Here is a 24,979-nt window from a genome sequence, read left to right as displayed (position 1 = left end):
TATGTAAAATTTCTATGTAGCTAAACAAATATTTCATGCAAACAATTACTGCACCACCGGATCAAATCAAGCCACCCTAAGCTAAGTCATAGGTTTCCAGTTTCCATAATTTATTTAATATTGAACGGTGTTCGTACGAAATATGTATCTATGTATAATATCTCTGTATCGCAAAATTTCGGTTGAACCAAATTCTCCGCGTAATTAGTACGAGTGTGAACTAGGGTATCGATAGTTAATTCCTATTTTTGCATTTCCGATTGCCTGTAAAACCAACTTTAATAAGATTGAAAACAACGCGATCAAATAGGTGTACAAAACTTTTAAATTATGTAGCGATTTATTTCAAACCTGCTCAATCAATCATCGCATTGTACATAAACCGTTGAACTGAATATTATAAAAAGTAACTCAACAAAATTTAAATTTGGTATCGACTTGTGTGGTGCATGATTAAATAAAAACAACGTCATCGACCGGCCGTTGAAGCGGCCCAAGTTCATCGTGCTGTTATGCGAGCGACTAATCGTAACTGGTAACATTACGTAAGAGAAAGCGAAGAAAGGTTGCGTTCCGTTACGACCGGTGTGGTTACGCGCCCGCGGTAAAAAGTGCTTTCTCGGGCAACGCGGCCACGGCCAGTGTGTCAAGTGCGCCGGGAAAGTGCAGCGTTGCCGCCTCGCGTTACGTCACGGCGGCTGGAGGGAAGAGTCCGCATTGCTCAGCGTTTTCAGCGCTACATGCCTATTTTACGTCACTTTAGTTGGACAACGTTAGCTTTTTGTTGGTTATTATTTTTTAGCTAAACAACACCCGTAAGGTAAGTACCCTTATTACCTCATGAAAATTATGAAATCATCGTAGGTATTTTCTATGACGCATGCAATGCGACAAGTTTGGGAACAATCAGGAGTTACCGAACGGGCTGAATTAACACGCACGGGGGAGTGTAAAGGTATTTATATTATATCTTAAAGTAGGTATAGAGATTCGACGACGTCCTAATTTCTAAGAACGAGTCGTAAACAAGCCCGCCGCTAAGCCGAAACAAAAATCGCTATTTGTAAAATGGACGCCGTCTGCGAGAGAGGGACAACTGTCGTCGTGCGGGATGGCAACGCCGCACGCCCACGTGACCGGCTGCGGTTCTTGCGTAAGCGTACGACGACCACGGCGTGGGTCCAACGATGTTCCCGCTTCTGTCGATTGCCTCTCGCTGATTGATCTCTAAACTCTTGGTTTTTTTTATCTCAGAAATTAAAATGGTACTATTAGGTACTAAATAGTTCAATTGCGCAATCCAACTGTCATTTTAGCATAAAACCTCATAGATTGAGTAGTAAATTGGTCAATTCAGAGAGGTCTGGTCTAGTACTATATATACGTACTTATGTATATCGTCGCCTATCGCCTAGTACCCATAGTACAAGCTTTGCTTAGTTTGGGGCTAGGTCGATCTAGTGTAATGTAAGATTGTCCCCAAAAAAAATTAGAACCGTCATTTTAGTACCGCGTATAGGCAACCGAGTTTAGGTAAGTACATAGAGACAGGACAGGTAGACATTTTATTTACTTTCTTCGTAATTTGTTTAACTTTTTCACCAGTAAAAAATCCAAAGATGCGATAACGTCTCCAACGTTTTTGGTATTTCCAATTTTTGATGACTTGATTTAAAATGTAAACCGCCCGGCGCCGGCGGGTTTACATCATGGAACTTGTACCTTGTAGGAATAGGAAGTACATAGGTAACAATGATGGAGCAGGTACGGATGTGTTTGTTTGTAAAGGCTGGCCGTCCCCGTACAGTCAGTGGCAGGCGGCAAGCGGCACGCTTGTGGGATCTTGACCTAGTTGGACGTACGCGGCGCGGCGTAAGTATCGATTGCGACCGGCACCTCCACGTTGCTGCTTCACATGAACCTCGACTCACACTATCGACTAGCGCTCCGTTAACATATAACTACTTCTGGAATAGAATCGTTCGCATAGCTTTTCTATAACAAAACCACATATAAAATTCGCTAAGCAGTGCGATGCTACACTTTCGCCAGCAAAATTGGTGTACACCGGGGAGCGGAATGGGGATTAGGGAAGGATTCTCATACTTATCTGGAAATTCACCTTTAAATACTTAAAGAACACGGTGTTTCGCGCCCAGTCCACTTGAGAGAACAAGTTTTGGTCCAGCACTTTACACATTAACTCGAAGAGATCAACTTCGCACTGGTTATAAGTTTGGCTCTGCAAGAGTCCGAAGAGTGAGTTCTGCCACTCGCGGTCGTCAATGGTCTGGACGAATTCGCGGATCATGGGTGAGACTCGCAGGGTTTCCGTGCTCGTGGGCTCGGCGGTGCTGGAGGGCGTGGCGGCGTTGGTGGCGGGAGCGTCGAACGCGAAGGCGTCGGGCGACGCCGAGTGTGGTGAGTGCGCCTCCCACTTGTCGTGCGCGGGAGGCGGTGGCGGCTGCTGCGGCTGCGGCTGCGCGGCCAGCAGCGCCGGGCCCGGCGACGACTCTGGCGACGACGTCAGCGATGACACCTGCGGTATCTGAATCTCCTGCTTCACTGGCACCGACGCGTAGGGAGAGCCGAAGCCTAGTACGAGGCTACCGTCTCCTATCGATCCTCGCAGTGTTTGCACTGCTATCTGCCTCTGTCGCATCATTTGAAGCTTCCGGGCGCGGTCTCGTTTGTACATAGGGCCAAATTTATTTCGCCCTCCCCGCATACGGTCTGCTCGAACAGCTGTAACAATTAAAAATGTTATGTATAGATATATGGTTAAACAACAAACAGTTGATAATATAATATTTTACAGAATGTATTATACTTCGTTTTTTTTAGCATTAGAAATAATGTAAACAATCTTGATGTGTATTTTAATTGAAAAACACATTTTAAAAATAAGTTATGGTAAATATGTAACAATTATGAATCTAATACGATGTTTTATAGTCTTCTGCTTTCATAAGTGATAGTTACTAATTTTTAAAAAGTGTTTTTCAATTAAAAGACGTCAAAATCGCTTACCTTGTTTCAAGTTCTTTCTAATTCTAAAAAAAACGAACTATAAATAGGGTAAAGGATAAGTGATAATCATAGTTAGAACAGCCACATGGATTTTAATTGGCCTACTCCATTCCCACGAGCGGTTGAACGGTTTTTATCGACGAGCTGCAATGCGGCGTGATATAGCACGTGGTTGACGTGGTACCTATACCTACGTATGACTACCATCAATCGATACAGATCTTTTACGTCTGTATCTTTATAATATAACTTTACCACCTCGTACTAAAAATACCTACACTCTTTAACTCTGCATTTTCATTTTAACTTGTACTTTAAAACGCTACTTAAGTTGTGTTTAAGTCACGTCTAACAGTCACTTTCCTGACAAAATGTAAGGGGGTTGACATTGACCGTCAGTTTTGTGTCGATTGCTAACCAGCCGTTAAAGGGGCCCACTGTAACAGTAACAGTCCGCCGGACGATATTGGCCTGTCAGTTGTTCGGAGCCGTCAACTTTTTGTTCTAACTGACAGGCCGATATCGTCCGGTGGACTGTTAATCAGTGGGCCCCTTAAGAATCAACACAAAAGTATCGTTTTCATATGTATGTAGTTAAGTGAAAACGCCGAACTACCTACTACCTGTACCTACCTAACGATTGACAGCTGAAGTTCGCGAATCATGCTGTTCCCTATTCCTTATAATTCCACGTTATTTTCCGGCTCTGTAATATGTTTTATATTCCTGTTACTAAAATAACAGTTCAATTTGATCTGCCCAATCCAACGGTCATGACATGATATAAACTATCTTGTTTATATATGACATGCTTTTTTATTCAGCTGTTCTTATGATTTAAGATAAATATTTTAATATCTCCCGCGATCCCTACCGACTCATTCCATATGAAAACGTCCGAAATGAATTATTTTGTGTTGCCGCATGGTCACGGACTTTTATGAAAAAAAAAATTGAGGGTATAGTATTAGACATTTAATAACAAAAACCGTTGTCGATAAAAAAATTTAATACTTTGTTTTCCATCAGCACCCATTGGAAGTTTGAAATGGTGTCATTTTCCTACTCCCGCAAACTATGGTAAAACTTTTTTTCTACTCCAGCACTTAAATGTGTCAATTAAATGACTGACAGTGATATCTAAAGCAATGTCATTTGAATGATTTGTCTATAGGCTCATAAGATGACTGCTAGCAGTCATCTTATGAGTATAATACAACTGCTTTATTTTTTTTAAAGATACAAGTTCCGATCATCTTGATTGAAAGAGGTATGTTTTCATTTACAATAATAACTCTTTTTTTTTTTCTACTCCAGCACTTAAATGTGTCAATTAAATGACTGACAGTGATATCTAAAGCAATGTCATTTGAATGCTTTGTCTATAGGCTCATAAGATGACTGCTAGCAGTCATCTTATGAGTATAATACAACTGCTTTATTTTTTTTAAAGATACAAGTTCCGATCATCTTGATTGAAAGAGGTATGTTTTCATTTACAATAATAACTCTTTTTTTTTTTAAATAATAACTCTTTTTTTTTTAAATAATAACTCAATTTTTTTTAAATAATAACTCTTTTTTTTTACTAATAACTCTTTTTTTTAATAATATATTTTTTTTTTTTTTTTGCTGCAGCTGTCATAGAAAAAGTAATGTATGCAACAGCTCATAATTGGTTCTTAAAATTCTCGGGTCTTTTTTTACAAAACTCGACTACGTCTCGTTTTGTAACTTCGACCCTTGAATTTTAAGAACCCTTATTATATCACTGTTGCATAAACTACTATTTTAGAAGTAATGTATAAAAGTGACGTATAATTATAGTATTCGTTGTGCATTATATCATTTACTCCAAATACCTCGGGATAAATTCCCAAGTCACTAAAGTTTCGTTAAAATTTGCTCATTTTCGACATTTTCGGATTTAAATTCTTGTATTGGACCTAGGAATATAATTTTAATATATCCTCGTACCGCCCAATGTGCAATACATTGTACAAAGTGACACTCAGCATAACTGCCCAGACTTTAGAAATTAAATTCAGAGCTAAACGCCCAGTGTACAATACGTTGTACATAAAAGTTTAACAGATGTCAGTTTTAAATCTTCGCGTTAAATTGGAATTCACCTAGAGGTCGTGAATGGTCAGTTTTTTGGCGACTATTTTGACAGCTGACGTTTGACAGATATTCATAGAAAAGTGTTTTAATTCAGCAATTATTCAAATATGCCGCCATCGCGCACGACACATGGGTATAATAATCTTGAATGAATCATTACTTTTCGGTTTTGAGAGTGACATAAAAATTATCCTTAATGTTTGTTTTATTTAAATATACTGTTATTTTTTTTACAAAGGCACTAATCAATATTTTTATTCCTTAATCGTAACATTATGTACATCATATTGCACACTGGGCGTTACTGTTATAAAAATACATATTATAAGTATTATAACCTACAACTCAAAGGTTCTTCTTTGACAATTTATTTTTAGGTCTGCATGATGATTTACTCGTTGAATACAAGCTGGAAGACTTTTTGCCAACACATAATACAATTTAAAATCCTGAATATCAACTTCCTGGTGATGAACCAAATATTTACAGTCTTAGTGAAAAAAGTGTTTCGAAGAAAGTGATACTGAAATACAGCAAACATACAATAACTTATATAAATAAAAAGGATATTAAGTTTTATGTTAAGCAAGCTGTTTGACTATTTTTCAGAGGCTTTTATAAAGCATTTTAGTGTCAGATATGAAGGTTAACATACATAAAAAAGCGGCCAAGTGCGAGTCGGACTCGCCCATGAAGGGTTCCGTATTTAGGCGATTTATGACGTATAAAAAAAAACTACTTACTAGATCTCGTTCAAACCAATTTTCGGTGGAAGTTTACATGGTAATGTACATCATATATTTTTTTTAGTTTTATCATTCTCTTATTTTAGAAGTTACAGGGGGGGGGACACACATTTTACCACTTTGGAAGTGTCTCTCGCGCAAACTATCCAGTTTAGAAAAAAATGATATTAGAAACCTCAATATCATTTTTGAAGACCTTTCCATAGATACCCCACACGTATGGGTTTGATGAAAAAAAAATTTTTGAGTTTCAGTTCGAAGTATGGGGAACCCCAAAAATGTATTGTTTGTTTTCTATTTTTGTGTGAAAATCTTAATGCGGTTCACAGAATACATCTACTTACCAAGTTTCAACAGTATAGTTCTTATAGTTTCGGAGAAAAGTGGCTGTGACATACGGACGGACAGACAGACGGACAGACGGACAGACAGACAGACAGACATGACGAATCTATAAGGGTTCCGTTTTTTGCCATTTGGCTACGGAACCCTAAAAAGTAGTCTTTTACAAAAAAAAAATTACATACCTATTTTTTACTTTCTTTGCTTTTTATGTAACTATTTATAATAGTCAGAGGCTGCGTTATAGCAATGTTTGATTAAGTGCCTTAAAGTTTAATTAAAAAAAAATATATATATATATATATATATATATATATAATATATATACATTTAAATGAACAAAAGATACGACGGTGGAATTCAGTTTAATGTATTCATTTTTATTCACATATACCCAGAAAAAAATTAAAAAAATCCTGCTTGAGTCTTTCATGAAAAAAAAAATGTTTGAAGTGTGTGGGCAGTTACGACTTCAAAATATTATGTCTCATGTATTGCACACTGGGCGTTTAGCTGACCTCGCGTTTTTTTTTCTTGGGCGGCACGAGGATATCTTCAAAAACACGAAAAATCAAACTATTATCATCGACTGTATTATATCAGGTATCAAAATGTATTATATCATATTAGAAAACACGCACTGAAATTTTGAAAATCTCGAAACAGGTCAACTTTGAACCCAAAAAATAATGTTTAAGTGAAAAAAAAAATATGTTCAAATGATAGACTATATTCTCATTTATACAACTCAATTTAATTTTATAGTGTTATTTTTGCTACGTTATGATATACGATTTTTTTAAATTCGTGAAATATGCAAATTCAGATTACTTAGTAAAAGTGTCTTAAACCCATAAAACTGCACGTAAATAAGAATTGTTTCATAATGAAATGAAAAACATCACTATAAGAAAGAAATATACTTATTTATATAAAAAGTTCACAGTTTAAATCCGTAGAACCCGTTTTTTCCCACACCTAAGCCTATCCGAACACTGCATATTGTAGTTATCACAGTATTAAATAAACCATTAAAGTCAACAAGAACAACACACGAGAAAGCAGATCCGGGACAATTACTTCTTATTCATTTTGACAAATTGTGGGTATTTCGTTTTTAAAGTGACATTTAACGACACAACCATTAATTAATAAAAACCGGCCAAGTGCGAATCGGACTCGCGTTTCAAGGGTTCCGTACATTAAGTCCGACTCACGCTTGACTGCACATTCCTAATACGTTTTTCTGTCATCTATAGGTAATTTAACTATTGTGTATTTTTTTCAAAATTTGACATAAATACAAACTTACATGTGTGCCAAATTTCAACTTAATTGGTCCAGTAGTTTCGGAGAAAATAGGCTGTGACTGACGGACGGACGGACAGACGAGTGATTCTATTAGTGTTCCGTTTTTAGGGTTCCGTATACCCAAAGGGTAAAAACGGGGCCCTATTACTAAGACTCCGCTGTCCGTCCGTCCGTCCGTCCGTCCGTCCGTCCGTCCGTCCGTCCGTCTGTCAGCAGGCTGTATCTCACGAACCGTGATAGCTAGACAGTTGAAATTTTCACAGATGGTGTATTTCTGTTGCCGCTATAACAACAAATACTAAAAACAGAATAAAATAAAGATTTAAGTGGGGCTCCCATACAACAATAGTAGATTGTACAACAAGGGCATAAAGTGACCCATTTTTACCGGAGGCAATTTCCCGCCAACTAACTTTTTAAGAGCCAACAGGAGTGGTCATTTCTCCATACAAACGTACTCGACTGTTTCCTCTGTGAGTTTTGAAGCTAGGGCAATGATTTTTTCAACACAGATTAATATTGTCAATATCTGTGTCGGAGCGTTTAGCTTTTTTTGATATTTTTGTTTTTTAAGGCGCTAGAACCCTTCAAAAATGGCCAAAATGGCCTAATTGACTATGCCGCAATGACATGCGTGGTATTCAAAACTGATATCAATTAGCCAAAAAAGCAAAACGGTCCGACACAGATAATTTCATAATCATTTAGATTTCCAAATTTGGTTATGATTGGTTAAGTTTTGGAGGAGGAAACAGTCGAGTACGAAACCTCGATTTTTGAGATTTTTACCCAGGATTTTTCGCCTTGTCCTTATCGCACATTAGCGGGACGGGTATATTTACCTAAAATATTTAAATCTCAGCTCCTGTTTCGTCTTAATTATTATTTTTTAATTTTCAACATGTGATCAGAGTTTCAGACGCTTGGTTTTCTGCCAAGTCAAACATTTCAGAGCATTTTTGAACGATAATCGACTCCTATTTTATGTGATTTACTAAATTTAATGACAGAAAATACGGATTTCTAATAAATTGTAGCAAAAATAAAGTAATATAACAAGTTTTGTCATGTACACAATTTTATTGCTCAGTAAAATTGTGCAATATGTTTTAACTGTTTGGCTGTTGAGACCGATTACCTTAGTCTTAGAAGAAAATTTTACTTTTATGCTCTAGAGCATAAAATGCGATTTTATGTCGTCTACGTACGACATAAAGGTGCACTTTTTGAGCATGAGAAATGAAAACAATTTTATCTTATTACTAACAGTGTTGTGCAATTTTTACCACTTTCAAAAAATCATATCTCCTTACCTAGCAAAAATAACACTATAAAATCTAGTTGCAATGTAAATTTGAGCGTATAGTCTATTATGTAATAGTAAATTCATTTTTATTTTCACTTAAACATGGATTTTTCAGCGGCCAAAGTGGGCCCCTTTCGTTATTTTTGAAATTTCGATATGTCTTTTCTATACCAAAAATGCATTATGACATTTTGAAATTGACGTCATTTGTTTAAATTGTAATCTTCTAGAAGTCAGAAAAAAACATAGTTTTCGGTCTAATAGGAAAGTCAGAATTCTAGTCTAAAAACTAAGAAAATTGGCATATTTATAGAGTTTGTGCGGAAAGAGAAGAGTCGTGGAATGTATGGGGCCCAAAACATTCCAGGACTCTTCTCTTTCCGCACAGACTCTACGAAACTTCAATACCTAAATACCCAATTTCGAAGCGTATTGATTACATATTATTAGTCATTATGGAAACGATGGTTAATAAGCCACAATAAAAAACAAACATCATTTTCGGCAAAATCTTCTAAGCAGAGTTTGAACCTAGATAATGTAGAGATGGGTAGTGAGTAAATACTCACGGGTAAATACCTAGTAAATACTCAGTATTTACTCAATATACCCGTATTTACTCGTTTGTAAAATATTTAGAGTGCTGAAAGGGGCATATAAATTTGAAATATAGGTGTATTTTGTAAGCTGCTACTACGCTACGCCGCTATGTACTCAAAATTGTAAGAAATGTATTTTAAGGGGGGAACTCCATACATGTAACTAATCGTCACAAAAAAATATATTCAGAAACCACCAACGTGTTGCACATCATTAAATGGGTCTTTCAAAATAACTGGAATGTTTCTAAGAACTTTTTTGGATAAATTGAATATTTTTGGAAAAAACCGTTTCGAAAGGCCAACATAATGTTCAATCTCTCTATAACTTTCAAACCTAAGTTCAGAAAAAATATAAAAACATATCGGGAGATTAGCCGTATAATAGAGTACAAAAAACTATATTTTGAACATCATCGGTCGAGTTTTCTTTAAAAAACCCTTAATAAAAGGTCGTAAGTGCCGCGTAAACATGCACTTTTGCGCGACATGCAGTTATCTAGATCAGCGATAGAATTTAAGTACCATATTTTTAAAGTAAATATATTCTTATTTAAAACAAAATTGTTAACTATGCATTATCACAATTTGCCTCTCACTGATAATTACCATTTTTTCCAAAATTAAGCGTCCTATATGCTTTTTATTTTAAAGATATTGTTAACTAACACACGTTAGCATTCTTCCATAAAAGACAATTTTGTTCTTAAATCTCACTTTTTGAATATTTTATAAGCAATCGTTTTTACCCACCTAAATGAGTAAATACGGGTATTTATCGGGTGCTTTGAGTAAATACCGAGTAAATACTCAGTACTTACTCACCCCCACCCATCTCTAAGATTATGGGAGTAAGAAAATGACACCATTTCAAACTTTCAATGAGTGCAGATCGAAAAAAAAAATTCCCGTGGGTTTAGTGATTTCATACCTCAAAGTACACTCCTGATTTTTTTCAACAGAATCTAAAATCAGTCAGCGCACACCTTCAGACGTTTTCATATGGAATGACTACCATCATTTTTTACGCGAGAAATCCTGTTCGCCGTACAGCCATCATGAATACCATGATTGAAGGTAAGTACTTAGTACCTATACATTTAACAATATTAAAAAGACGTTAGGTTCCAACTGGTGTAGTAGGAAATTTAGGAAATTAACAGACCGCTTGCTTTCGTTCTCGACTTCCAGGCGAGTAACGTGTTCATTTTATATGTACTATGTACCTGCCAACTTGAAAATTATCACCTACAAATCGATAGCATTTAGCGGCCGAGCGGTACCTAATATAATATGACTGTCTTATTTACGGAGTTTTGTTTGTATTTTTAATACCAAGAACGTGGCTAAAAAGCGGCCACTGCAGGTTGCCACTCTATAGCAGTCATAAACGCGTCTCTACGCGTGGCCCCTCACAATCAACACTTTTACCAATAAATTTCTTGTATCTTGTAGTGCAATGCAGAGGGGTCATTCCTCATCGATATCATTCCCCTGGCTGTACATATTCGACAATTCTAAGGAGATTATGTTAAGCAGTTTTGGTTGTAGATAGAACTTGGCACCGGTTACACAGCCATCAAAAATGACACGTTCATAAAGCGGAATCTCCTGTGAATTTTCGAATAGGTAATTATGGCCAGGGGAATGAAAATTTTCAGGAATAATAAAATCCCGCCAAAAACATTTTCATGTAAAATGTTGCCAAGACGAAACCATAAGGCTCGCACTGACAAAAAGTTATCAGATATCTTGTAGAGCCAAGATTCTAACTCTACAGGCCCTACCTTCACAGACTCTACACCTTAGTCAAAATATGTGGCTTGACCGCTTCGTCACAAGGGCGTAAGGTGAAATATGTATTCACTATTCATTATTTTTTATTATAAAATAGTTCTTGTAATAATGAATCGGCCAAGCCACATATTTTGACTAAGGTGTAGAGTCTGTGAAGGTAGGGCCTGTAGAGTTAGAATCTTGGCTCTACAAGATATCTGATAACTTTTTGTCAGTGCGAGCCTTATGGTTTCGTCTTGGCAACATTTTACATGAAAATGTTTTTGGCGGGATTTCACATCTTTTTGTAAGTTGCTTATGACAATCTTCTGATTTAAACTATTAAAAATCCTGAAATACATACTTGGGGGGCATCTTTTCTATACAATCTGCTTTTTAGTGATTCCCCATACAAACTTCAACCCCCTTTTTCCACCCCTTTTCACCCTTACGGGGTGATTTTGGGGTTGAAACTATTTTATATCCTTCCCCATAACAATAACTATCTACATACCAAATTTCAACGAAATCGGTTCCGCGGTTATCGATTTCCAATACAAAGTTCCACCCCCTTAGGGGCTAATAATTTCAAGTTTTTGAATTGTTTTGTTGTTTGTGGACTAATACTATCTCACATACCAAATTTCAGCTTCATAGGACTTCAGGAAGTACCCGAGAGGTTTTGATGATCAACAGTGAGTGAATGAGTCAGTGACGAAATCGGGGTTTTTTAGACATTAATAAAATCCAAAGTATAAGAGCTATGCAATTGAAACTTTTTATGCTTAATAAGTCCACTATTGACATCATATCCCGAGAGTTTTGTTTATCTGGTATAATCCAAACCCAAGTTAAGAAGGTTCAAAAAAACGACGAAGCGCTTCGAGAAAAGGTAGGTAGTGCCCTTGCGCTTCGCTTTGCTCGTCTTGGCGGGGGCACTACCGTGCCCCCAGATAAACCCAGTGTGAACCGCCTATGGAACATAACCTAGGTAAGCAGTTATTGTGGCTGTTTTCAGGTGTAGTATTTGTAGGGTAGGTTCCAGGCGGCATATACAGGGTGTCCCAGAACTACCACGTCACAGTGACACCGGATGTAGGTCAACATGAATTTCAACTAAAGGGGAAAATTCTCTTTCCGTGCAATTTTTACTGAGGTCATGTTAGGCTGGTTAGGTTCCTCTTGAGTTGACCTACCTCCGGTGTCACTGTGACGTGGTAGTATATGCTTGGAATAGACTGTTGAATTAAATTTAACGTATTTAATATATTTTATCGGCTACCTAATATTTTACATTTTTGTGCACCACTTAACTCAAACCGGTTCTTATAATTAACTAAGCGACCCGCCCCGGCTTCGCACGGATAAACCTTAACAAATTATACACCTAAACCTTAGCTTCCTCAAGAATCACTATATTGATAGGTAAAGTAAAAGGTAAGTAACTATTTAACTTGTATGTTTTTGGCAACATAGGATAAAAGTAGGCAGTCTAAATTGTACCGACATATAAAATCTGTTAATTAGAGGATTCGAAAATAATACAGATAAATAAATTATTGCTTAAGCTGCTGCGCGGCTTTAACATTTTTTACTTGACAAAACTTGCTGTCCTTGCCCTTAGGTCATTTTAAAGGCTGTGCTATTGAAGGTATCACGGATTTATGAGTTCTCTATTACATCGTCTCGTCCCACTTGTAACCTTGGTGGGTATAATAGGTATTACCAAATTTCGTTAAAATAAAAAAATATGCTTTCCGTCGACTATGACACACTTGACGATACCTTGTAATATATCATAGTAATTAAGTGTATCATACACTTACTATGATATATTACAAGGTATCGTTCAGTAGTTTATAAAAATATTGTAAGGTTCTGTAGGTATCTATTGGATTACGTCACTGTCGATAGTCTGCAGGGTTTCCGTCGTATTTGCTAAGTGGACATTCCTGAATGACTTGCTCGATGTCCTGTACAGGAACCCCGCAATCGCACTTTAGAGACTATCTATAATCTATCCACCATTTGCACCGCCTGCACCGCAATCTTTTCTAGGCAATGAGAAGCCAGGTGGTTTTACTGTAGTTCATCCCATCCCAAGCCTTTCTAGACTTTCGTCATTCCACTTGTCCGAGATATTAAAGTTTGCTTCCATAAGGTTTCTTGCAGTTCAGTGAGAACGATGCCGACATGTCGACATTTTAACCGGTGTGTTGTGTTGGACGGTTCTCAATTGCAGCCTGGGCAGCTAGTTCGTCTTAATTAACATCAATTCAAGACTCTTCGTAACTTCCAAACTTCGTCAGAACAAGTTACTTTTACTTTTACAAGTTAGTATTACTTAATTTTTCTTCGGTTCTAACATTAATAAATCATTGCGCACGTTCTGGTCGTCAACAGCACACATTTAAGCAGAACTAGGTCGTGATAGTCTATCGCTTGAGTAGGTACACGTATGTTAAGTTAATAAAGGTGACGAAGGCGTTCACACGCGGGGCAAACTATGTTTGTGGGTTTGCATCTAATCAATGAGAAGAAGCCACTCTCCACCCGTGTGACGTACATGAACAATACGCTATTACGCAATTTAAATTAAGAATTCATAGCGGCGTTGAGAGTTTATTTAGGCGGGTTTTCGCAATGACTAACAGCATACCTAGTGGAAGTTCATTGCTTGGAATAGCAGTATGCTAAATGGATGGCAAATAAATAACACTGAAGCTGGAACGGAAGGGGGTTTTCAGTGAGTTGCCGGCTCGCCCAACCCACGAGTTAAAAATAACAACCAGTTTTTATTGTAGTCAACGCGCTTCTGCACGAAAAGGACAGGGTTATGCAAAGTCGGTACTCACTGGAGCAGGACGGCGAGCGTAACGGATTTAAGCATTGCAGAGTGCAGTTTCATATTGCAAACTGGATTGTACTTCATGAAGGGATTTTAGTAAGAAGCGAGATCAAAGTGTGGCAAATAGGTCCCTTTCTTAGATGGATTTATTGTTTTGGAATCCAGCGTTGTTTGCAGCTAAGTCTTACCTACGTTAACCAAAACGTTTTTTTTCTACAAAGTAATGCCATGTTAGGCAGTTAGTCTTGTAAGTAAAATGTTGTAAGTATTTGGCTACAGAGCGCTGCGCCGCATCACAGCTACGACCTTTATCTAAATTAGCTGGCTTTTCTAATTAGAACACAATGCGTTTGCTGTGCATCTAATAGTGACGTAATGAGTGCGCGATACTTGCCGATAATACAGTAAACGAGGTCAGCTCTGTTTATTAAACGAATAAACTAGATCAGGGTCAAGGTCATTTTTACAAATCAAAATCCGCGTGTTGGTGACAGCGAACGATGTGCAGAAATAGACACGTACGTAAGAAGTTCACCTCGCATTCTGATGCTATTTGTGGCTATGTCCCACTTTTCTCAGATGGGTCAAGGTCGACCTTGACAACGAGGTTACGAGAACAACGTTATGCCCATCTCCTGTTTATTCCATGTCAAAATTATCAATTATCATATACAAGAATAATAGCAGATTCTTAAAGAATTTACACATCCAAAATTGAGCTGTTTTTAGCTCTACGCATGGTGATATACCAAAACTGCCAATAGATTCGCTTTGCAATCAAAATCATAATGAAATAAATAATTGTAGTGCACATTTGCACCGAAAGGACGGGAAGAGGTGGGGATCACTCCTTATACCGACGAGTCGGTGAAACTTGGTCAAGGCTGGCAGCACCCCGCTCGCTGTCCCCCGCCGTGGTCCGAGTGGCGGCGGAGGCAGCCGAGCGCCGCCGACCGCCGGCCGCCCGCACGCACTCGATCGTACGCCCAGATAGCGGCAGCCGGATCGTTACACAACCAAGATAAATCATCACCCGCGATCATCTACCAAACTGTGTCAAGATCTCGATGCTCTTCTATTCATAGTATGTAGAGTACGACGGAGACTGACTGGATTCCGATAAGACGTTTATACTAACACAACACGAATGCTTTATAACATATCCTACAATTAGACATTCGTAAGGTTTCAGTGCACGCCTTGGCTTGAGCACCCTGCCACGGCCACGCACGCTGTGCAACGCCAAGTGGATCATGTAGGTATATACTTAACTAGGTATATTTTACGCATTGGAACCGGTTTTCGCGCCGCTCTGTTCTGACGCGTCCACACCAAAAATCTATCCAAGATGGCGGCTCTCGTGCAGCCATAGTAATAATGACAGGACAGGTAATGCCTAAAAAATAGAAAGGACCGGTGGTTTGCGAGGCCGCTCTGTCGAAACACCCGATTCGGGTCAAGGCAGCGCGCCGAAATAGTCGAGTGCCGCGCATTTTTTGTTATTTAACATCTGTCGTCTTGGCTAAGGACCGGTCGTCTTATCTTATACCGAAACTGCCGAAACAAAATTTTGATGAATTATTTATCAATTTTAATAACAGTTGTAATAGATGCATTATTTGTAGTTGTAATTTTCTTATTCAAAACAGGTGTTTGCAAGTTTCTTATTCCTAGTAAGATGGGGCATTTCGTCATAATTATGGCGTGCCCAGCCCAAGACTAAAGTTCAGTTTTGCATAGCACGAGGTAAGTTACGTAAAATGGCGTGCATTCTATGTGCAGCCATCCATGTAACAATTTTAACAATTATTCGTCGCTTGCGCGCCGACGACCGGGCAGGCGGCGTCCAGTTCAGAAGTTTATAACACTTATAAGTAAGTACCTACCTGTTAAAAACCATTCCAATAAACACTACCCGTGGCAAGAATTAAAATTCCATATAAAGCATCAAAGATTTTACCAAGGTTATATTAATGAGTAAAGCCTGAGTGTTTTGAAGGTACTAAGTACTAATAAGCCCAGAATTCCTATTTTTACTGGAGTTAATAAGAAATAAGTAAGAAATGAGATCCAATTAGTTTATGTCTAATTAGTACGACTCTTTTGTAATTAAACCATCCCAACTATTTATACCAACTAGGTAGACAGTGTCTAGTTTTTGAAGTGAAAACTTCTTTAGCGGCGCTGGACACTTTTTGAGGTGGGGAAAAAATGATAAACTCGAGACAGCGTAAGGCGATCACGTGACCGTAAGCCCCGTAAGGTGGCCACTCATAATTTAAGTGGCATTTAAATCAATAAAGAAAAACTTAATGTTATTCGACATTTATGTTGCGGACTCCTTTTCAAGACTCTTTACCTATGTTCTAATAATTTGACGTTGTCATGGCAGTATGTAAATAAACATGTCAATGAAAAAGTGTGATCTTATTTGAGAATGATAATATGTAATATTTAATAAATAAATAGAATACCTCCGCTAAACGTATGTATCGTGTTACCGGGCGTCGGTAACATAGTGAGGTGAGTTTTCACTTCTATCGGCACTCCCGGAGTGCAACCGTTGTTGCTTGTTTTTTAAACTGGTAGGTAGGTTGTATGATAATTATTTGGGTTTTTGATAATTTCCTATGGCTCTTGATCTGGTAGACTTTTACATGGTTTCCGTCAGTTATAGAATGAGTAAGGCTGCGGATGTGTAAAATATTTCTTACGTAAAACGTATAAGATATGTTGTCAAAACCATTTTGCAAATGTGGTGTGCGCTCACGGCGCGTCGTGTTACATTTGGACGTAGGTAATCCTCTTAGCAGGCGATTACGTTGCGACGAGTCTGTAGCTAAGATTTCGACAGGCACCATAGCAAATTCGAGTCGGTTGCCCGTGGATGTGTGTAAATGTGATACGTGTTCAGGTCACATTTGGGTAGAGTTGCGACAGGCCGACCGTGTCTTGTGAAACAAGCGCTTGCGCAGCAGCGCGAGCGCACCCCACCGACACCGAACGGCGGCCGATTGTGTCGAAACGCACGATACATTCGCCGACGCGCGCCCGGTACACCACCCCGCCTGACTTGTCATGTTTCCGTTCACGTCATACCATATTCTTTGGTATTTTGGGCGCACGACCCATAATAATGTCGATTTCAATAATCTAATTACACATTGATTGATCTAAAAACCAGAATTCAGTTCAGCTGTAATGTTAAATCAACACAGACAATTTAATCTGAAGTGTACCTCGCCTCGTTATATATTGATTTCATTGCAATTAGTAAGTACACTTCTCTATGCATATTTGCAATCGTTATATAGGTACATTTATACCTACTTACAAACTTTTCGCTATACATTTTTAAAGAGCACGAGTCAGAACCGTTCTATCGGTAACTAGATAATCTATAAAAAATATAATCCAGGATCCAGGTCGTACTTCAGTTTATTTTCTTTGTCTGGGGTTTGTCTGTCCGAGTTCCGGCTTCAAGGATGAATCAGAAGGATGACGACCTCTGGATCAGTTACAACGGACAGGTGAAGGATCAGTTTCAGTTTCTTGCGTTGAAATGTAGGCTTTGCTGGTGGTGGAGGTGGCGGGCGAGTGAACCGACGACGGGCTCGAGCAGTGGTGTGTCGAGCCAGTGCGGTGTCTCGGTGGCATTGCACAAGGCTCGGCGGCGCAGGTCGAGCAGGCGGTGCGGGGCTCTCGCAACCGCGCTATTCGGGTCAGCCAACGATTTGTGTGAATTGTGTCATCTGATACATGCTTGCGTTACACGACGTTTGCGATTATTTAACTTCAACTGAGTTGACAATAAACCCGGTAGTTTACAATTTAAGAAAAGAGCTGCGTCCCAAGGTATTGGCGCCATTTAGCAAAGCATTGGTTACATTTTGAATAAAAACATTTTTAGTACGGTTTTGCTATTAAAATTGGAGTCGCCTTAATTTAACCACGTATCTAAATGTTGTATGACTCGTAACTAATGGAATTAATCGTGAGTTTGTTTATTCGAGTCGTAAGTAGATGTTGCAAACACCGTCCGGCATCTGGCGAAACGCGGAATGGCGAATAGGTATATTACTAACACAGAGAAGCTATGTGTACATGCACGCACAAATACGTACGCAGGGCGAGCAGCGCGCGCGCCGCATCGCGGCCCCGCCGCATGTAGGTCAGGGCGCTCTGCGGCCGCGCGCGTTTTAAATTTAGAACGATCCGCGCGCAAGCAAACCCCGCCCCACAACATTATTTCAATTATTCAACTCTATCAACTTTTTGTTTGTAATTATTTCCTCTTAGGTTATCATGGACTTCTTGTCTTGTTATAGTTATAACCCTTGACATGGCGCGGACTGCAAGGTTACCTACGTAACATGCAATTTATACAAGCTCTACATTGCAATAAGTAGCATCTCACAGGGTCGCTTTTTGATGAACCATTATGGTCATTGGGGTGCTTCATGCAATGAACAATCGTCTTATCCTCTTAACAAAAAAGATAGTAGATAGGTAGGCAGACCTGGACAACAGTAACTCTGCAGTTTTTGCAGTGATAGCCTGGAAGTGTCACCATAATCGTCAAAACTTATGACGTTTATACGAGTAGTGACACCTTCACTTCCCACTATCCCACGTGTGCCGGTAAAACTATGACCTACGAAAATATTTATTAAAGTTTAATTAGCTGACCTTGTTTCATACTCATACGTCATCCGTATCTATGATAATTAAGATGGAACGCCAATGCCTAGTGTCTACCTAAATGTCAAACTCAGTTTAAAATGATGGAGCCTATTATTATACATGTTTTCATAGGTAAGTATTGTTATGTAGCCAACCCTAGCCTAATTGACCGCGCGTTCAGAGTATATTGATGAGTTATGACGCTGACGATACGTAATAACGTAACATAAGTGGCGGCGGCAGATTTCAGTCGCGTTCAGCGTTTAGGAATGCAAGCAAGCTATGGACTTGAACAATCTTCTTCCTACCTTTGTACACGATGTATGGTCTACTAGTTTCTAGTTTCAGCTTAACAACAGAATTGAAGTAAATGTATACCTAATATATATGTACCTGCCAAAAAATCATGTACCTACAACGAAGGGCGCAAAAATATGTAACTCGTCTCTCTTATGACTATAAGATTGCGACAGATAGGTATTTTTGCGCGGTTCGTTGTGCAGGATATTATTGTATCTGGTGCCTGTACAGTACAGTACTAATAGGGATTGAGGTGCAAGCAAAAGGCATGATAATATTAAGTTAGGTATTGACATGCCTAATGTTATTAGATTGTTCAAAACATATTTTTAATGCTATTTTTAAAAGAGTCAACAATTATAAAATACTTCGTGTTACCAATAAATATTATTCGATTTTAACAACAACTACGTAATATGTAGGTGCAACAAGGGTGCAACATGTAAAGACCATGTCTATTCATGCTGGGTGTAGGGTTCCACAGCGGAAATTACAAAGAAAAAACTAAACTCCGAAAACTAAATTATGTTACATATTTTGTATAACTAAATAATTACTTACTTATATACTAAATTATGTAGTTACACATGGCCGTCGCAAGCGTGACTATCATAGTCGTTACCCGTCAATTCATATCATATGTATGTGATTTTTTTGTAGATAGTTTTACACATATATATAAATATGTATGTATATAAATAAATAAATATTATAGTACAATTTTACACAAGTCGACCTTGTCCCACAGTAAGGCTATATAGGTATAATTTTATTAATTATTTAGGTATATACATATACAATTATACATATGTAAATATGTACTTACATAATATGTACATAGAAAACTTCCATAAAACAGAAACAAATGTTTGTGATAATAAACACACAATTAAATCCCTTTACCAGAATTGGAACCCGAGACCTGCTTCGTACTACGAAGTTCGTAGACAGGGTCACTGTCACTACCGACTGGGATAGGAGGCCATATTTTACTTCCTCCTAGCTAAGGTTCCGTCACACAGGCGCGTTTTGCGGGCGGGCGTGAGCTGTTTATATGTAAAAGCGGCGCGCCCCGTTCACGCCCCGCCCGGAAAACGCGCCTGTGTGACGAAGCCTTTAGAAAGACGATAGAGTCTGCGCGGAAAGAGAAGAGTCGTGGATTATATGGGAACCAACACATTCTACGACTTCTCTTTCCGGACAGACTCTTCACTTTAGGGACTATGCCTACGAAGATGGAGGTCCCGAGTTCGAATCCCGGTATTTATTTATTTGTGTTTATCAAGAATATTTTTTCTTGAGTTATGGATGTTTTATATGAATATACTTAGGTACAGGTTGTTTGATACATCGTTTGCCAAATTAAAATGGCAAATATGTTGTATAATTTGCTACCTTCTCATGCCTAGAAAAAAAATTGTGCATGTTTTATTTCAGCTCTATGCCAATTTTTCGTAATGTTTAAATTGTTATGTGAGCAGTAGTGAAATAAGTATTTATATCTAAGTCTCTATTGCATATATCATAGCCGAGTGAGTACACACGAACTTTATTGAGCTTATTGGGGGACTAAGTATGTCCATTTGTTGTGTAAGATTGTCCAATATAAATATTTATTTTATAATCGCTTGTTAATCTCGTTAATCATTAACGAGTGAACTCCTAACTCGCCTACCTATCATAATATTCCTTTTAAATTAATTGCCTATAGTAATTTTTCATATATACGAGTAGGAGTGTGGAACTTGGCTCTAGCAAAATCTCTCTATCTATATGTCGTAGTCAGATTGTATAATCCGCCGTACATTACGGCTAGCCGTTTTACAAAACAGGGGCGTTTTAGCCGGATTGTCATTGCGATACGTTCTTCAATAAGGCGGCCTACGTTTAGCCGCATCGTATCTACTATTTAGATTGTAGTGACCAGGTCTTTCGGTCGCCTACGTAACCGGAGTTTGACAATGTTTGCAATTTAATTTATTTTTACCATGGTTCCACCGCACTACATGTGTTTCTTTTCCAAAACACTTCCTTCACAACTTAAATAGACGGAGCCCCGCAAGCGGGGCTCCTATTTCTGGGCGGTTTGCCCTTCGGGCATCTGAAGCTACCTAACGAACCTAACCGACTTACCTACCTACGCTTTTTTCCCCAAAGTGTAATGTTTTCACGGACGTCTCACTAAATCAATAGGTAGGTAGGTTAGGTTCGTTAGGTTGCTTCAAATGCTCGAAGGGCAAACCGCACAGAAATAGGAGCCCCGCGAAGCGGGGCTCCGTCTAGTTAAGTTGCGAAGGAAATATTTTTTGAAAAGAAACAGTCCGACGAACTCCAGATTTGATGGACACCCCAGTGTTTTTCATAGTTTGTTGTTGTTATGTCAGGCAGCGCCACGAGTGTTAAAAATGGGAACTAAAACTGTCAAAGCGGCGGCTAATGACTCGCTGTATTACATTACGGCTAGCCGTGTTGAAGAACGTATGGCGCCGAATACATTCCGGCGGATTTTCATTCAGCCGCATTCAATCCGGCTAATCGTCGAACCGCCGCATTTCAAAACACCCCTGTTTTGTAAGACGGCTAGCCGTAATGTAATACGGCGGATTATACGATCCGACTGCGACATATACACCTAAATGACATGGATCCCTATTCAACGACACCTCTAAGGTAGGTAGTACGTAACTCTAATTTTGTTTATCACTTTGCGTGTTAATATAAATGCATGCCAAATCTACAGCTTGTTAACTTTCCTTGTTGACTACTACAAGTAGTAGTAGTACTAGTATTCATTTCTAGGACTCCGTAGTCAAGACTACGGAGTCCTAGAAATAAATAAAGCAGCTGTTATCAAGCTTCGATCGCACATGCATTGATATTGCAATTACCTACCTACAGTACGGCCTGTGTCAAAAGTGTACCTTTACGTCCTCGGAGAAATAATATTGGTTTATTACTCCGAGTTTACGTCCTTAATTATTTATTAGTATAACACCTTTTAAAGTTCAAAATTAAATGATAACTAGGTAGGTAAGTAAATAAATCTTTAATTATAAAAAAGCCGGCCAAGTGCAAGACGGACTCGCGTTCCAAGGGTTCCGTACATTACAGTCATTACACAATTTTTTACAATGTATTTTTTATGTGAAACGCGAGTGAAATATCTATTAAAAACCTGTAGGGGTCGGATCAAGAACTAAGTAATAAAGCCCGACTCACGCTTGACTGCACATTTCTAATAAGTTTTCCTGTCTAATAGGTAAAGAGCTATTATCTGCATTTTTTTCATAATAATTTTAGACCCAGTAGTTTCGGAGATAAGGAGGGGGGAATGGTCATTAACAAGCTTTTATTAGGTCGACCTGTATGTAAACTATGTAATGGAATCTAAGGTAACTAATTTAACCATCTTCCAAGGATCGTAGCGTCATGAAAATTGGCAGCTGTATGTAGTTCTGATGACAATACAATAATATGGTACTGTCGAACTGATCTGATGATGGAGACAGGAGGTGGCCATAGGAACTCTCTGATGAAACAACGCAACCTAATTGTGTTAGGGGTTTTTAGAATTTTCTCGATGAGTATTAGTTGTCTGTCGTAAGAAAAGTACAGTCAGCGTAAAAGCTTGTACCCAAAAATAAATTTTTGCCAAAAACTTATTTTTTGCCTATTTTCTTAAATAACTTCTAAACTATTTATTATAAAATTATGAATAAAATATCTGAGATTCTCACAATGAGCCCTTTCATTTGAGATATAACAAGATATAGTTTTCTAAACCTTTTATTCTATTTCTCATTTACCCCCCCAAAAGTGACCCTTTTATTTAATTAAATTTCTATTATTTACTTTACATGTACAGTTAGCAGCAGAAGTTGCTAAGCGGGCGAGGTGTTCAAAATTACCTGGACCTGCTCTTATTCTCAATAAGGTCGCGTCAAGATCATTTTGAACACGTGGCCCGCTTAGCAACCTCTGCTGCTGACTGTATGTCTTTGGGTTATAGACTTATATGTGTGTACCAAATTTCAACTTAATTGGTCCAGTAGTTTCGGAGCAAATAGGCTGAGTTTGAGTTTGAACCCTAAAAAAGTGGCTGCAAAGACGACTGCACTCGTACGATTAGGTATTTTCAACCAACTGACCTAATAGTGCATAATGGCCAAGGTTGAGGATGATGACAAACGTACGAACATACGTACGTACTAATTGTTAGAGATGTCTATGTCGGATTTGCTCCAACTTTACTATAAGAACGCGTATACATCACTAATTCACTACACCTCATAAAATAAAACTCTCGCCGCGTCTGTCTGTCTGCATGTTCGCGATAAGCTCAAAAACTACTGAACGGATTTTCATGCGGTTTTCATTTATCAATAGAGTGATTCTTGAAAAAGGTTTAGGTGTATAATTTAAGATTTACCCGCGCGAAGCCGGGGCGGGTCGCTAGTTAGTTAGGATAAAGGACAGCTAACACTAACGGAGCGATACCTGTGTACGGTGTGTACCATACCTGACCATACCTACATTTCTCAGTAGTGAGTTGAAGTTAGGTATGTAGTATCTAGTCGTATTCTATCATACACAGATTAAGATCCTTATTTCTTTCAAGAGTTCGTAGGATCGTACCAATTTACTAGTAGATCGAGTAGATCGTCAGGTAAGGTATCTGACTACCTGTACCTACCAATGTAATTTGGAACTACATATACTCATCTTCCTTGCGTTATCCCGGCTTTTTGCCAGTTGCCAAGCTTGGCAACTAGTCCCAAGAATTGGCGCAGACGCTAGTTTTTTACGAAAGCGACAACCATCTGACCTTCCAACCCAAAGAGTAAACTAGGCCTTATTGGGATTAGTTCGGTTTCCTCACGATGTTTTCTTCATCGAAAAGCGACTAACTAGCAAATATCTAATGATATTTCGTACATAAGTTCCGAAGAACTCATTGGTACAAGCCAGGGTTTGAACCCGCGACCTCCGGATTGAAAGTCGCACGCTCTTACCACTAGGCCACCAGCGCTTTCTGAATTACTTACAATTAAGAGGAAAGGGGACGACAGGTTCTCCATACAAACGGAACGAAACATTATGGAAAATAAAATTTAATTTTATAATTAAATGTAGGGGCATAGCTGTGGTGCCTGTGGTTGATAATTAATATAGAACAAATTGGGTCAAAATATTTTCAATCATGTTAATATCTAGAGAGGAAAATGAGGACTACGATTGTATGAAAAGGCGATTCCGCGAGGGTCCTCCACTTTCGTCTTAAGTGAACGTTTGGGAGAGAAAAAAATCCAGTTAGAGTAGGTAGGTAATAGTAGATAAGTATGTTAAGCAGGTTTACTTTAACTACTATACTATTATACCTAATAAACTTTAAAATATTGAATAGCTAAGTAATGTTATACTCGTATGATGCAAATGTACACCATTTCCTTATTCGTATAAAAGTTAACGCCGGGATAACCAGTTGCGATGTAAATTAGCAACCAGTTAAGCGTAAATGGGTGAAGGTCGACCAGGATGCCGATGTTACGGCTCTACGTGTCTAGCTATAGCGGGGCGTCTCGTCTGGCACTGACATGGCGCGATCTGCGATGTCTAATCACTTTTACAAAGGGACCCACAATCATTGACTTTGTCTTACCTACGTACCTATGGATATCGATAGTCATAAGGAACACATTTCAAAAGGAATTTGAGAAAATTGTATTTAGTACAGTTGCACTTTTGCACCTTGCTCCTTTGTAATAAGGCGAAAAATGTAAACAGTAATTTTTGACGTCGACTGTACACTGTACCTACAATTATACCGACCAATCTTTAAGATTATAAGTTATAAGGTTGATTACTACAACGAATTCCTATGCTTAACTGGAACGTTGAAGAATGTAAAATTTTG

At 38.4% G+C, this 24,979-nt stretch overlaps 1 protein-coding gene across 6 annotated transcripts in view; it reads right to left on the bottom strand.

Annotated features, from left to right (window-relative positions):
- Positions 1-24,979, bottom strand: part of LOC134661331 (nuclear hormone receptor FTZ-F1) — a 104,474-nt gene that overhangs the window by 10,859 nt on the left and 68,636 nt on the right. For all 6 annotated transcript variants that reach the window (XM_063517353.1, XM_063517348.1, XM_063517347.1 and 3 more), the window contains one exon: positions 2,123-2,745. In XM_063517353.1, the coding sequence (XP_063373423.1) occupies positions 2,123-2,745 (623 nt within the window). The remainder of the gene's footprint in view (positions 1-2,122; positions 2,746-24,979) is intronic.

Source organism: Cydia amplana, chromosome Z, assembly GCF_948474715.1.
Source record: "Cydia amplana chromosome Z, ilCydAmpl1.1, whole genome shotgun sequence".
NCBI classification, from domain to species: Eukaryota; Metazoa; Arthropoda; class Insecta; order Lepidoptera; family Tortricidae; genus Cydia; species Cydia amplana.
Note: the sequence above shows the minus strand (reverse complement) of the source record. Positions and strands in the feature narration are given on the sequence as shown.